The 13905-nt window shown below is 35.7% G+C and overlaps 1 protein-coding gene across 4 annotated transcripts in view; it reads left to right on the top strand.

The window, feature by feature from the left end:
* Nucleotides 1-13905, top strand: part of PTPN4 (protein tyrosine phosphatase non-receptor type 4) — a 116540-nt gene that overhangs the window by 47071 nt on the left and 55564 nt on the right. For 3 of the 4 annotated variants that reach the window (XM_075430582.1, XM_075430581.1, XM_075430585.1), the window contains 9 exons: nt 737-844; nt 4814-4856; nt 4954-5032; nt 8370-8414; nt 8654-8706; nt 10857-10977; nt 12071-12158; nt 12925-12966; nt 13362-13450. In XM_075430582.1, the coding sequence (XP_075286697.1) occupies nt 737-844; nt 4814-4856; nt 4954-5032; nt 8370-8414; nt 8654-8706; nt 10857-10977; nt 12071-12158; nt 12925-12966; nt 13362-13450 (668 nt within the window). The remainder of the gene's footprint in view (nt 1-736; nt 845-4813; nt 4857-4953; nt 5033-8369; nt 8415-8653; nt 8707-10856; nt 10978-12070; nt 12159-12924; nt 12967-13361; nt 13451-13905) is intronic. The other variant, XM_075430584.1, reaches the window with a different exon arrangement.

Raw genomic sequence — 13905 nt, 5'->3', positions numbered from 1 at the left:
TGTGTTGGCAGTATTTTCAGGTTAAGCAAAAAATTGCTAGGTACCAATAACTAAAAATTTTTTTTTATATCATTTTGTAGGTAAGATTTGTCTCTGTAGTGGAAATCAAGTTTGTTCACTTGCCTCTGAAAAGCAACGTTACTGTTATTCAGTTCATTTGAATTAGTTCATTTAGAGTGAAGGAACATCTTCGAGAGAACGCATTTAAATGACACTTCTTGGTTAGATATTTGGCTGCTTCAGCTGTCTATGCCATTTAACTTTGGAAGCATTTTCAATATGCTGGTTCATTTAGATTCAGGAATAGATTTTCAGATAAAATAAATAAGAATAACTTGTACAGACCTATACTTCTAAATTCAATGACCCAAATAAGGCTACAATGTTTTTTGTCAAATCCTAGCCCTCTTCCCTCTCCCCTCCTTTTTCAGTACTTTTAAATACCAAATTTGGCCAATGAATGGCTTTCAGGAATACTCATATAGCTAGCTGAGAAGTGAGAAATTCTTACTGTCTGAAAATGATCAAGAGGAAAAAAAATAATTCTGTATGTATGTTTCAAAAAGAGAGATGAAACTTGTTTAGACATAGTGCTCCTGGGATACACTTGGTGATATTTAAAATTCAGGCTGCTAGCGCACATCTGAAAGAATATGTGTGTTTTCTGCCTGGCTGAAACCTGTGTGTCCGATTATATATTTGTTCATTAAACAATGTATGTATTTGTTCTCTGCAGAAACACGATCAGGGACAAGTTCTACTGGATGTAGTCTTCAAGCATCTCGATTTGACAGAGAGAGATTACTTTGGTTTACAGTTGGCTGATGAATCTACTGATAACCCTGTAAGTTGACTCTGTTTATAAGTATGATTTTAAAAATCAGAATCATGTTTATCACTGTGCTCTGTGTCATTATAAAAAGACGTAAATAGAAGCCATTGCAATATTGTGCCAACTTCCCCAACTCCTATTTGAATGGGTCAGTATCACCTTGTAGTTATAATAAAACTAAATGTTAATAGTTACAAGTTTGGAGTAAAATTTGAAGATACGTGCTTATGAAACAATACCTTAGAATGATATTGCTTGTTTTATTGTATCTATTTACTAGACTTCATGATCATTGTCAGTTAGGGTAAGAAAAAAATGAGGGTTTTTTTAGATTATCGTGTACAGTGGTTTTGTTTCTAGCCCAGATACCGGGATCTTTTAATAGTGCTTCATATAGTCCACTATCTCACAAGGGCTGTCAGCACATCACCTTAACAGAAGAAGGAGGGGACTCCTTTGAAAGTGAGCATTTATAATAGTTCATACGCTTTAATTGAAAGGAAATTCCATAGGACCTGAAAATTTGTAAATCACTTAATTCACCAGTAGAAATTAATAGATCCAACTGTAATGTTCAGTGGCTGTAATAGTTATAGCTGTACTGCTGAGATCATGATTGCTTGAAGAATAGAATCACAGAATGGTTTGGGTTGGAAGGGACCTTATAGAGCATCTAGTTCCAAATCCCTGCCATTGACAGGGACACCTTCCACTAGAGCAGGTTGCTCAAAACCCCACCTAACCTAACCTTGAACACTTCCAGGGATGGGGCATCCACAGCTTCTCTGGTCAGCCTGTTCCACTGCCTCACCTCCCTCAGGGTGAAAAATTTATTTCTTGTGTCTAATCTAAACCTACCCTCCTTCAGTTTAGAGCCATTACCCCTTCTCCTATCCCTACAGGCCCTTGTAAAAAGTCCTTCTCCAGCTGTCTAGTAAGGCCCCCTCCTTCAGGTACTGGAAGGCCACAATAAGGTCTCCCTGTATCCTTCTCTCCTCCAGGCTGAACAGCCCCAACTCTCTCAGCCTTTCCTCACGGGAGAGGTGCTCCATCCCTCTGATCATTTTTGTGGCCTCCTCTGGACCCACTCCAACAGGTCCCTGTCTTTCCTGTGCTGAGGGCTCCAGAGCTGGACGCAGGATTCCAGGTGGGGTCTCACCAGAGCAGAGTAGAAGGGCAGAATCCCCTCCCTCCACCTGCTGGCCACGCTTCTCTTCATGCAGCCCAGGATACAGTTTGCCTTCTGGGTTGCGAGCGCGCATTGCTGGGTCATGTTTAGCTTCTTGTTATCCAGCACCCCCAAGTCCTGCTCCTCAGAGCGGCCCTCAATCCATTCTCCATCCTGCCTGTATTTGGGCTTGGGATTGCCTTGAATCAAGTACAGGACCTTGCACTTGGACTTGTTGAACTTCATGAGGTTCATGCGGTCTCACCTCTCAAGGTCCCTCTGGAATACTCAAGAATGTCTTGTATAATTTCTTTTATAGGTATCAAATGCTCAATACTTGTTTTAAAGTGCAATTTAACTAAGTATTGTTCCTTATAATACAGTTCTTTACCTAATTCCCATCTATAAGCAGCTGAATACCACACTGTAACAGAAGAATCTGGTTAAGGGTTAGTCCAAAAGAAGAATGACTTCACAGTTATTTGATATAAGCACATACTTTAAAGGTTTAGTATTCTTTGACTTGCAAATATTTTGGCTTTTCAGCGCATATCTAGTAGCCATGAAAACAATGTGTCAGAGCTAAATAGAAGCGTTACCAATGCCATGTAAGCTTGCAGAATTTATGGGTTAGACTAATTTCCACTTTTGATATCAGTTTACTTTTACACTTGGTTCATTTGGACAAAGAAACCAGATTGGATTGACAAATATTCTAGTTACTTGCAAAATAACACAGTGGAGTATTACAAAGATATAGTCAATATGGCAGGAGATAAAGGTGATGGGGAAAAGGGGATTCTGCTAATTGGGCGTGAAACCTCTATCATTGTGCCTAAACATGGATTTCATAAACTGCAGAAGCTTTATTTTTGTCTAATATTAAAGTCACAGTGAAAGTCAATGCAAGAAAGCATTGATGCTGTGTACAGCTGGAGTGGTGTAGTTGAGTCTTGGGCTGTGGGTGCCTGGAGCAATGCTGGGAAGGGGATATTGCTGCATAGTGGGAGTGAGTCCCCCCTCCAAGGGACTGGGGTACAAACTTCGTGGATCCCAAAATCTACCTGCCTCTCAGACTTAGTGGGATGTAAATGGGATGTCTTGCTAGCAGCACGTTGATTCATAAAGTTCTGGTACTTTCACCTAAATCCTGTCAACTTCAGCTTCTTTACAATATTAAGTGGTTTAACCCTCTGCAGCTTCCCAGAGGGAAAATCACCTTTCGCATTTGGATCTAAGGATGTCACTTGAAAGCACAGATATTGCCTGTTAAATATGTTTCAGAAAAAGTTATGCTTCTGTGATTTGAGCTGCGCTAGTACATACCAAATTGCACTCTACAGCCAGAAGGAAATGTAAACTCAAGTTTTTCTGCTAGGCATTTCAATTCTAGGTTTTCTGGATTAACAGTAATCTCAAACAGTACTTCCCACAAAAAAGAAAAAAATCCAAGGATTTTCAGTCAGATCTGTGTATTTATCAGATATAGTGGTTCGTAACCCCTTGTTTAAAGATACTCAAGTATCTTTCACGATGTTTTGAAAGATTATTATATAAAATTCATGTGTATCCCTGGCTGGAGAGGCCTTTCTTAAGCCTTTACATTTATTCTTAAAAGTCAATTGATACTGTGTGAGGTTTTTTGAAATAATCACACTCTTTAAGCTGTATCAAACTATCTCTTTAGTTCCTCTTAAGTCATCTACTAGAAGGATACAGCTTTTTTATGTAGTCATCGTTATTTGTTATTTCCAATGAATAAAATGACTCAGAACTAACTTCAGATCCGTAGTGTGTATCAGATAGCTCAGGTACCTCTGTGTGTTTGCTTCCTCATCCCTCACATCAAAAAAAAAGCCCTGTGATAAATGTCAGGTAGTTATGTGCCATACAGGGATAGGTCTCAGTCACTTCATAGGAACTGTGACCATATAACTATTTCCTGGCACTTGTGGGCTTGCATTGCAAGGCAGGATGAGGAATCAAATAGTATCTGTAACAATGATAGACTTACGAGTTAACTGAACTACACTGGTATGTGCAGAGTCTGCTGGGTTGCTGGTGGGGAGTGGTTCAAACAACTTGTAGGGCTTTCCAGAGAACCATACTTCTCGCTGAACTTTGCAGCATTGATTTTCATAAAGATCTGTCTGTGTTTCCCCACAGCATTGTACTCTCATAGAGACGAAGACTGGGCACTGTTTGGTAAAATTGTTGTGTGGTCCTTAATCCAGTAGGCTGAGTGCGGAGCCTCTGGTTTCCAAGATCCCAGTTAGCAACTTGCCAGAAATGACACTCAGGCTGACAATTTGAGGAGAATCTGTGAGCCAGTGGGATCACTCCCTGGATGTGTCAGACCTGCAAAATACAGAGTCAGAAGTACTGGAACTAGTTCAAACAGATTAACTTCTGAGTTGGGTAAATTAACCTGCTTATAGCTCTTCACTGCCACAGTTAGTTCACTTTAGATAATCAGTTTAAAGAGTAGCTGAGGATTGTTAAACACACCATAACTGAGTTCTAACCTCTCTCAGGCATGGTGATGATCACAGAGCCAAGTCATAGCTGAATTAGCACTATAAAAGGCAGATATCTGGACAACAGACATTAATTTTGGGGAAAGAAGAATACCAACTGTTGATGATAATGTTGGTGCCTTTCCAGAATCAGTAAGACTTTGTATGCCAGTAAGACACTTTGGTAAAAGACCAAGTAAAAAGTAATAGAAAGGCAACAGTCACTTGATGTATAAGGCTATAATTTGTACTTTTTTTGTTTCTCTAAAGTTGATGTTGCAATTTGTCTCTTTCCAGCGGTGGTTGGATCCAAATAAACCTATCAGGAAACAATTAAAAAGTGAGTACATGTATGTATTTGGTCAATTTATATATCGTTATTATTCTGTTTTTCCAGGGTACCCTGATTAATTAGAAATAACTTTTCTTGACTGTAGGAGGATCGCCTCACAGTTTGAACTTCAGAGTTAAGTTTTTTGTAAGTGACCCAAACAAGCTCCAGGAAGAATATACTAGGTAGGTATTTATTAATAAAACATTTTTCTAGAAGCCTTATATTTAAGGGGAAAAATCATTAATTTTTTTAAGGTATAACATGGGAATTTTCTTCTAAATCTTTTTTGTGTCATATATGCAAGCTTCTAATTTTTGCCTAGTAATTACAGACATGAACTATGCAGTTGTACCAAATCAATATAGCAAAAAGCCTCTGTGAATAAATTTACAAATTCATATGCACAGTGAAGTAACTATATGAAGAAAATACTGCCAAGTAGAAACAGAAACGGGAAAATAGAGAAGAGAGGAAAAACTTAATCCCACTATTCACTAATGAGTATAAAATTTAATTTTATCCTTACTTGTGTTCTCTTTTGATCAAAAAATTCCTGAGCTTTCTGCTTTCTTTTTTTTTTTTGGCACACACTCCACACCCCCTTTCACCCCAGTTTTCTGCTTGGCACTAATAAAATTAATGTCTGTTTGTATGGTTGTAGTCTAGCTTGAAGCGTGTAAGGTTTTTTTGATAGCAGTGCATTGAAGTCTGTTGAAGAAAAAGCTCGGTGTGAATCAAGATAGAAGGCTTGTGAGTTGTAATTAGTCCCTGAAGAAATGCCTCAAATTTTCAGTATTCTTAACTGGTTCTGGTCCTCTACATAACTGGCACAATTTGACAGATTGGAAATTTTGGATGTCGGCCATTCTGAAAACAGGTCATCCCTATTCAAAAGCAATATCTAAATTATTAAGGCTAGCTTTAGAAATGTAAGTACCAAAACTGTGAAAATTTGAGTCCACATTTGTTTATAATTTCTTCTGATTTGTCATATTTTGGACAAAATTTTACACACATCTATGCAGACAGTATTTACTAAATGAGTCCCAGAGATCCTAGATCAGGCTTTGTTTTATTGAAATATTTACTCTGAGAAAATTTGGCAATAGACTATATCTGAATAATAAATAACGTGTTACTTTAAGGAAAATATGTAATATTCCTAAGGACGTGGAACAAACCGTAAATGTTGATCAACATGAAGTAAACAGTAAAGAAAAGAGAGAACTGTTTACTTTAAATATCATGCTGTGAATATGATGCTATAAATACAACATCCTTTTAGATGAGAAATAATATATGATTACTGTGTCTAGGTCAGCCCTGCCTTTTTTGCTAACAGACCTAATTGCCTCTGAGAAAACTCATTTGTATTGGAATTATTAGAAAGAGAGAGTTGTTATCTGTGGGATTTTTTGGAGTGAAGTTAGGATGCCACGTCACCAATATTGGGATCCTTTCATGTAATCAGTATTTGCTCCTTAAAAAAAAAAAAAAAAAAAAACAAAAAAAAACCAAGCGCAACCTTCTGACAGTTCCAGCTCAAACTGAGACTTTTCAAAGTTTTTTTTTTCAGTTTTTATAAATCTCATGGAAACAGAGGAAGGAGTTGACATAAGGCAGTGTGAATAGATGTCGGGGAAAGGTTCAGTGCAAGCTCGTGTCTTATTAGACCTCTGCAAATTCATGTTGGGGAGACAGGTTATGAATGTCCCAGCTCAGGAAAGGTCAGTGGGAGCTCAGCTTGTGTTGGAGAGTTTAGCTTTAGGAACTTGTCTGGGTTGGAAGTGGAGCTTCATTAGTTCTGCTCATGGCAGAAAGAATTCCATATTAACGTTGACTCCAGTTAGCAATAATTCTGTCTTACCCTTTGCTAGATGTATATATGTAAGCAACATGAAAACATGGTAATGCGATGCCACCTTCATTGTTTTAGCTGAATTGGTTGTGCAGGCTTTTTCAGATCTACGTTGCTAAAGCTTCTATTGATTTCCCAGTTTGCTCAGTAATGTGCGAGGCTTCTGTGTTCAAACTGGGGTGGTTAGCGAACAAACAATTAGCTTCACTGTTTGATGAAAAGAGTGGACAGAAAAGGAACTCGGTGTTCTACTTGGTGGAGACTACACAATTATGAGAAGTCATATTATGTGCATTAAAGTGATGTGTTTGGTTTTTAATTCCTTAGTGCAAGTTAATTTTGGGAAAAATTTAGTGTTTGGTTTCAGTCAAACTTGAACTAGGTGTTTCTGATAAGTAATTTTGATGAGTGTTTAGAAGGAATGGGTATGGCTGACTCTCTACTTTCGTATCAGAACTACAAGATGATTTTTGATAGTAATAATGTAACAGGTCCCAAAACAGAATAAATTTATAAGAAAGCAGGAATGATGTTTAAATTTTCCACTTGGTGAAACTTTTTTTTTAATAACAAGGCATTAAAGCCTAAATTCTATGACTGCTTTTATGCCCTGTTATAAGGGGATTTTACTGAAAGTTTAAGCTTGTGCCAACATCCTGCCATCTCAGTAAGTTTTGTTTGTTACCCCACTTCAGTCTCTGGGTCAGTGGAGGTTTATAGCAGCTGTGATTTGCCACTTGATATAAACTTTTATACTTCTTTGAAATTCTCTAAAACCTTTGAGTGGAATGTGAAGGAACTAAATTGAATGAACAAAACATTCATTCAGAGACGTTAACAAAATATTTGGGTTTTGTTGTAGAAACAAAGGAAGTAATTTAGAGGGAAATCTGTTTGCAGTTTCAAGTTTCTTGGGGTATTTAAGTCCTAGTGTTTCTCTGCCACTGTTTCGTGGGAAATAGTTCTTATTTTAAGGTGTTCATCTGTGACTTTTGCTGTTTCCATCTCCTTCCTGACTTGAAAGAGTGGGCATGGGAAGACTAGATGAATTTATAAAACAAGCTTTTCTCACATCATAATAAAAGAAAACTTCAGAAGTTCAAGGGAAGTCAGCTGGAAGGCGATTGATGTGATAGAATTCACAACTTTTATTTAAGAATGTAACTCCAAAATACTAAGAGTATTTTTTTTATTTTAAATTAAAACAGAATAATATCAAATATTCCATGAGAATAAATTAATTTTATCTACCCGGAGTACAAATCATTCTTGGGTACCTCCATACAGATGCAAACTTTGACTTTTGGCTGCCATGTTGAATAGTTCTGTTGTTCTCACTCATTCATTATGAAGGCACTTCTTCCTTTTTTTAAACTTTTCCAGTTTGTATGTTGAACTTAAAGGAGATAGAATGTGAAATTTACAGCTTCTTTGTGAAGTATAATGTATAACTTCATAGCCTGTAACTAGTTTAATTTACAAAGTTGTATTATTGTTTTACTAATCACAGTTTAATTTCTTTCCCATTGGAGTTTTAAGAAATACCATGCAAAATGTAAAGTTTTAGTTTTGCACTAACTAAAAGCAAAATGCACTAAATTGATGAAAAATTATTAAATAATTTGTTTTTAATTATAGTGTTTTTTTGTTTTTTAAATAAGGTACCAGTATTTTTTGCAAATTAAACAGGACATTCTTACTGGAAGGTAAGACGTTTTTGTTGTGTTAAACATTAAATTCAACTTTGAGAAAAAAGTTAATGGTGAGGGATTTTACATGCAAAAATAAAGATATATTTAAAATATATTACTGTTCATGTAAGTAGAAGTGTTTATAATATCTGCCCAATTTGTTTATAGACTGTGAAAGATTAGGCTTTTCAAATTAACCAAATTCCGTATGAAATATGTAATTTTATTTGTTTCTCATTTTAAAAACAAAACAGATTGCCCTGTCCTTATAATACTGCTGCTCTTCTGGCTTCCTATGCTGTTCAATGTAAGTGTGATTAGAATTTATGTATACATTAGTACTGAAATATATAAAAAGTATTATTGGTTAGTTTCTAAAGAATGTAGTTTGTGTAGCATTATGTTGTGATTTTTGTGGACATGATGCTACTTTTCTCATGATCAAGGAAATATGGTTGGTTGGTCGCTTTTTCTTCCCCAACGTGTTTGCTGAATTAGATACGGAAAAAGTACTGGTAACGCTCTATGTCTTCTTTAAACCCATGCAGTTAAAAAAACCTAAAGCAACCCTCTTGTATTTCTCTGTATTTCTCTATATTCTGAAGTGTGTGGCTGTTTTGTTTTGTTTTTTTTTTTTCTTTAGAATGATACTAAAGCACTTTTTAGACATGTAAACATTTTTAACATACCCATACCGTGAACCTCCAAATAGGTGTGGAAAAGGGAATTCTGATCCTATCTGGCCCGAAAGTTCAATATGCTTGTTGTCAATTTTAAGCCATCCAATGAGAAGATTAAAACTGAAAGAGTGCAGTTTAGTCCTAATCCTTTCTCCCCATTTTCCTGCATAAATTTAAATTGTTCAACAACCAACGAACTAAGAGACTGTGCAGCACTTAGTTCTTGAAATTTGTGATTGTCAGAAATTCAGTTTTATAAGCAATCTTGATATCCATGTGTACTCATCTGTTTTTCTGCTATTAAAGATACTTATATCTCCATTTGGTACTATGTATACTCTGTACATAACAGAGAAATAGTGTCCATGTTAATCTTTTCAGGGAAAAAACGTTTAGTAAAGTTAGTGTAATGTTTTATGAATAGTTTTTATAACCGGTCACCTTTCTCCAGATCAACCATTAGAGAAATTCCTCTTAAAAAAACCTCTCAAACTCCAGCTACTTGGAAATAGATATGTGCTGCAAGTCCTGTCACGACTTAGGGCTTCACCTTAGAAGAGATGAAGTATTGATAATGAAGCAGGCACTATGGAAAGTTTAGAACATTTTAAGCTTTTAAGAACGCAGTATGTTTATTTTTCAAATATTGTGGAAGCAGTGGGTATGCGCAGTGCATTGTAGTTACATTTATGTATGAGATCCCATTACCCTTAAGTTTCTTCAGTGTGCAGACCTCTGTCTAATGATTTTCTGTGCATGCTATTACTGAACTCTCTCTGGGTTTAGCTCTTGGGATTCTTTATAAATACAGGCAAATAGCAGATGTAGATCTCACAGTCCTGTATTCTCTGTAGTGGATTTTAGCAAGGCATGCACTCTATTATGAAACCTGGTCCCATTTTCCAATTTTTAAATGATTTAAAATAGGATCTGTTTCTGGCGATGCAAGTATTCCAGACTTCTTTACTGCCTTCCCTTCCCTTGCTTATCTTCCTGCTCCATGAGTGCCTTCATCCCTCTTGTCAGTTCTTCCACGTCCTGTAAAAGTGTCAGTAGGCCCGCCCAAGGCCCCATGTTGTAGATCTGTTATATGGATTGCAGATGTTTAAAGCTGATTTTTATTATAGTTAGAAAGCCTTAAAGCCTATATTCTTAGCAAAAGTTGTTGTTTGTATGTGTTTTTACACTGACAATAAATATGATTCTAATTTATTTCTTAAAATATAAGAAAGTGTTAGAAATTATGCACTTTAGTATTTTCAAGTAAAGTAGTTTCAATGTAGGCGTATGTATGCATACTTTTTTGCATACATACAATTGAATGTGCAAAAAAATATTTTTCTAATGCTTCTGAATATATCTTGGTACAGAATGGTTGGTGGTTTTTGCAGATCTTAGTGAAGAAATATCAATTATAGTGTTAAAACGTATTGTGTAATCACAAGCAAAGGTAAAATAAAAAAAAAATCAAATACCTTGAAGTTTAGTGCCAGCCATTATGACAGCATTTATGAATTAATTTGTGTATTAAAAATTAAACACTTAATAAACTTCCTTCATAAGTACCTACTCAAAGCTCTCTTTAAATGAGCTCTGTGGTATTCACTGAGAATGTGACTGTTTATTCAAAAGGGAAAAGGGGAGTTCAAATGTCTTCTTGATTTTTGTTTGGTGTAGGTGATAAAGTATGTGGGAGCAGACTCTTGTGAATTTGGGGGCACTGCACAATGCCAAGTACATCAGCAATAAACAATAACCTCTCTTTTTAATATTTTAGCCGAGCTGGGAGACTACAACCATTCAGAAAACTTGCCAGGCTACCTCTCAGACTATTCTTTCATCCCTAGCCAGCCTCAAGACTTTGAAAAAGAAATAGCAAAATTACATCAGCAGCACATGTAAGGATTTACAGCAGAAGATAGTGACTGACTTTGTCAAATCCTGACTGCTGGTGCTGTGCTATTATATAAAAAAATGAGTATTTTGTCTTAAAGGTTTCTGGGGGTTTTTTGTTGGTTGTTTTTTTTAAGAGTACATTTAATGTGATTTTTTTGTAGATTGTCTGTATAATAATTACTATTGATATTCTGCACAGATAGAATATCTATGACAGCACGACAGTGAAAATAAGTGAAAAAATGAACGTGTTAAGGTACACTGAAAACAGTATTTGTGTGTATTGCATAGGATATTAACTTAGCAGGATGTAATTTCTTCTAAGATTTTTTTTCAGTCTTTGAGAATGCTCTGTGCATGAAGGCTTTGTTTTCATGGTGCTCTCACCAGTAAACAAGAGTTACTTTAGAAGTAACAAAGTCCTTTTCTTCAATATCTGCTCTTTCCTGTGTGCAATTCTGACCTTTTACTAAAGAAGAAAAGGCGATGAAGCAATGGAAAATATTTTTTTTTCAGTGTGCAGCATTGTACTTTTTCAAGTGATGGTTTCCTGGTGTTTTAGAATGTCAGTGCTTTTTATTATAATTAAAAATGTAAGCTGTGTTTATGAAAACATTTCCTTAATTAGGGCATGTTGTTGGCTTTAGAAACTACTGAATGTTATGTTACATTTCAGTCAATGGCTTAGCAAATTCTGTTAGGTAACTTAAAGAAATTGGTGAGTCAATGGTAATTTAAACTATAAGGGTGAACCTTGGAGAGAAATTGCTGTTATCAATGCGAAATACAGGACTGCAAAAGTAATTTCAAGATTCTAGAGCTCCACAGACATTTAAATGATACAGTGCATTGGAAATAAAACGAGCGTTTGCAAGCTGTGTGGCAGACTTTTGTCAAGACTTTTCTATGTGGAAGCACAAAGTTCTCTGTTGTTTAAATTTTTTTAAACAGTCTGTTTATGGTGAGAAAGGAAATTCAGATTTCAGGGTGGGGGTAGAAGTAGTAAAACAAATGCAGAATTTCTATTTGAGCTCACTAGGGAGCCTGATGCCGGGGTTAGGTTAGAATGTTTCTGATTTAGCTGCTTTGTTTCAGAGGGTTGTCTCCTGCAGAAGCCGAGTTCAATTATCTCAATACAGCACGTACCTTAGAACTTTATGGAGTTGAATTGCACTATGCAAGGGTAAGTTTGGATGAACCAATATTGTAAAGTAAAAATGGATTCCTCTGAGACTTATGGGAAAAAAAAAAATACTTATTTTTAGTGAGCCTTCCTGGCTACTGCTTACAACAGAAAAAAAATGAAAATAATATTATCTTATTAGGTGTCTAAATGTGATATTTCAATATCCATTATTTCAATCTAGTGAGGGTATTACTTTGCTTAAATTTGGGCTTAGTCATACGTGTGTTGTTCAGGTTGAGCCTTGCTGGCCTGAATGCCAGTTCACTTGGCTGCTGGTGAATAGGAAAAATGTACTTGTTGAATGTGCTTGTGATATTTAAGGATCTATCAGCCTTGAAAAATATTTAATCTGGTTCTGATTAGAACCAAATTATCAATTAGTATTGTTATATAACTTGAACTGTTAATGTAAGGTGAGTGTACTATAATTTGTGATAGTGTCAGTTGTATCTGGTAAAGAAAGTAGCTCGAGGTCTTGACTCAAATGCTCTTAACCTGTCAGTTAAGTGCTGCCATTTCTGCAAAGCCTCTGGATGGAATTATTTTTAGTAACTTAAAACACCTCTGTTTTTTAAAATATTCTTGTCCTACTCCCTATGGTTAAAGAAACATGCGATAGAATTTGAAATGTACCCCACTTCACTGCTCTGTGTCCTGTTGTTGTGTACATGTTGAGACACCTATAGCAGCAGGTGTTTAGAGTATAAAGATATTTCAGGAAAAATATGCTATTTAAATATGTTTATGATATTGTTTGTTTTAGAATCTCTCCTCTCTGTGTTCTGAGATTGCAATTTCCTTTCAGGTAGGAATTTAAGTTGCTGGTTGCTTTTAGTGTAGCAAACGGCAAGGCAGTCTATTAGTGCTGTTATTTGTAATAAACTGCTAGAATACTCTATATTTTGTATTTCTTTGAAGTTGGTGGAAGACAGAAAATCTAGCTTAAGAAATTAAAATTCTGTGGTAGCTTATAATGAACTCGGAGCAAACATTTGGGCTTTTCCTAAATGGGAATGAATAATAATGGGAATGAATAATTCTTACTTGTCTTACTAAAACACATTTCCTTCCATGTTAATTGAGATCTGTTTTACTGTGGTATTTGTGTATTTAGAGAGAGAGAGAGATGAGAATGAATAGCTATGATGTTTCAAAGATATTTGTATCGTTCTTCAAGTATTTTTCTCTTTTCTTTTAAAGGATCAGAGTAACAATGAAATAATGATTGGAGTGATGTCAGGTGGCATACTAATTTTTAAGAACAGAGTTCGAATTAACACCTTTCAGTGGTAAGGAAAGCTGTTTAAGCTAATGTTTTTGTTTGGTATTTCTAAACATTTTACCACTACTACTGTTTCATGCTTTAAAGAAGATTGAAACTTACTTGTAGTGTATCAAGTTTGAATGATTTACCTCATGCTGTACTGTGAGTAATTTTATGATGGGGTTTTGTCCTGTTGTGTGCTGTGCTGTTAAATGATTGTGGTGTAAACTATAATGGATTTCAATACATTTATTTTCTTCTGGAATTTAAGCATACTATGTGCTTAATTAACTATATAGCCAGGGCCAGTGTTATGGTCTAGCTCCCAGTCTTTAAAGAGACAGCTGAATTTAAGAATATTAACCTGGAGAGTGATTGCTCTTACCTGTTTTGTCACATATAACTTAATTGTGCTCTGTGTTTTAAATTTAACGTAGGTTTGGCACTTGAGGATAAGTGATGTCGAGCATTCAGGATATT

This window comes from Opisthocomus hoazin, chromosome 9, assembly GCF_030867145.1.
Source record: "Opisthocomus hoazin isolate bOpiHoa1 chromosome 9, bOpiHoa1.hap1, whole genome shotgun sequence".
NCBI lineage: Eukaryota > Metazoa > Chordata > Aves > Opisthocomiformes > Opisthocomidae > Opisthocomus > Opisthocomus hoazin.
The sequence above is the reverse complement of the archived record's forward strand: the minus strand, read 5'-3'. Positions and strand labels throughout refer to the sequence as shown.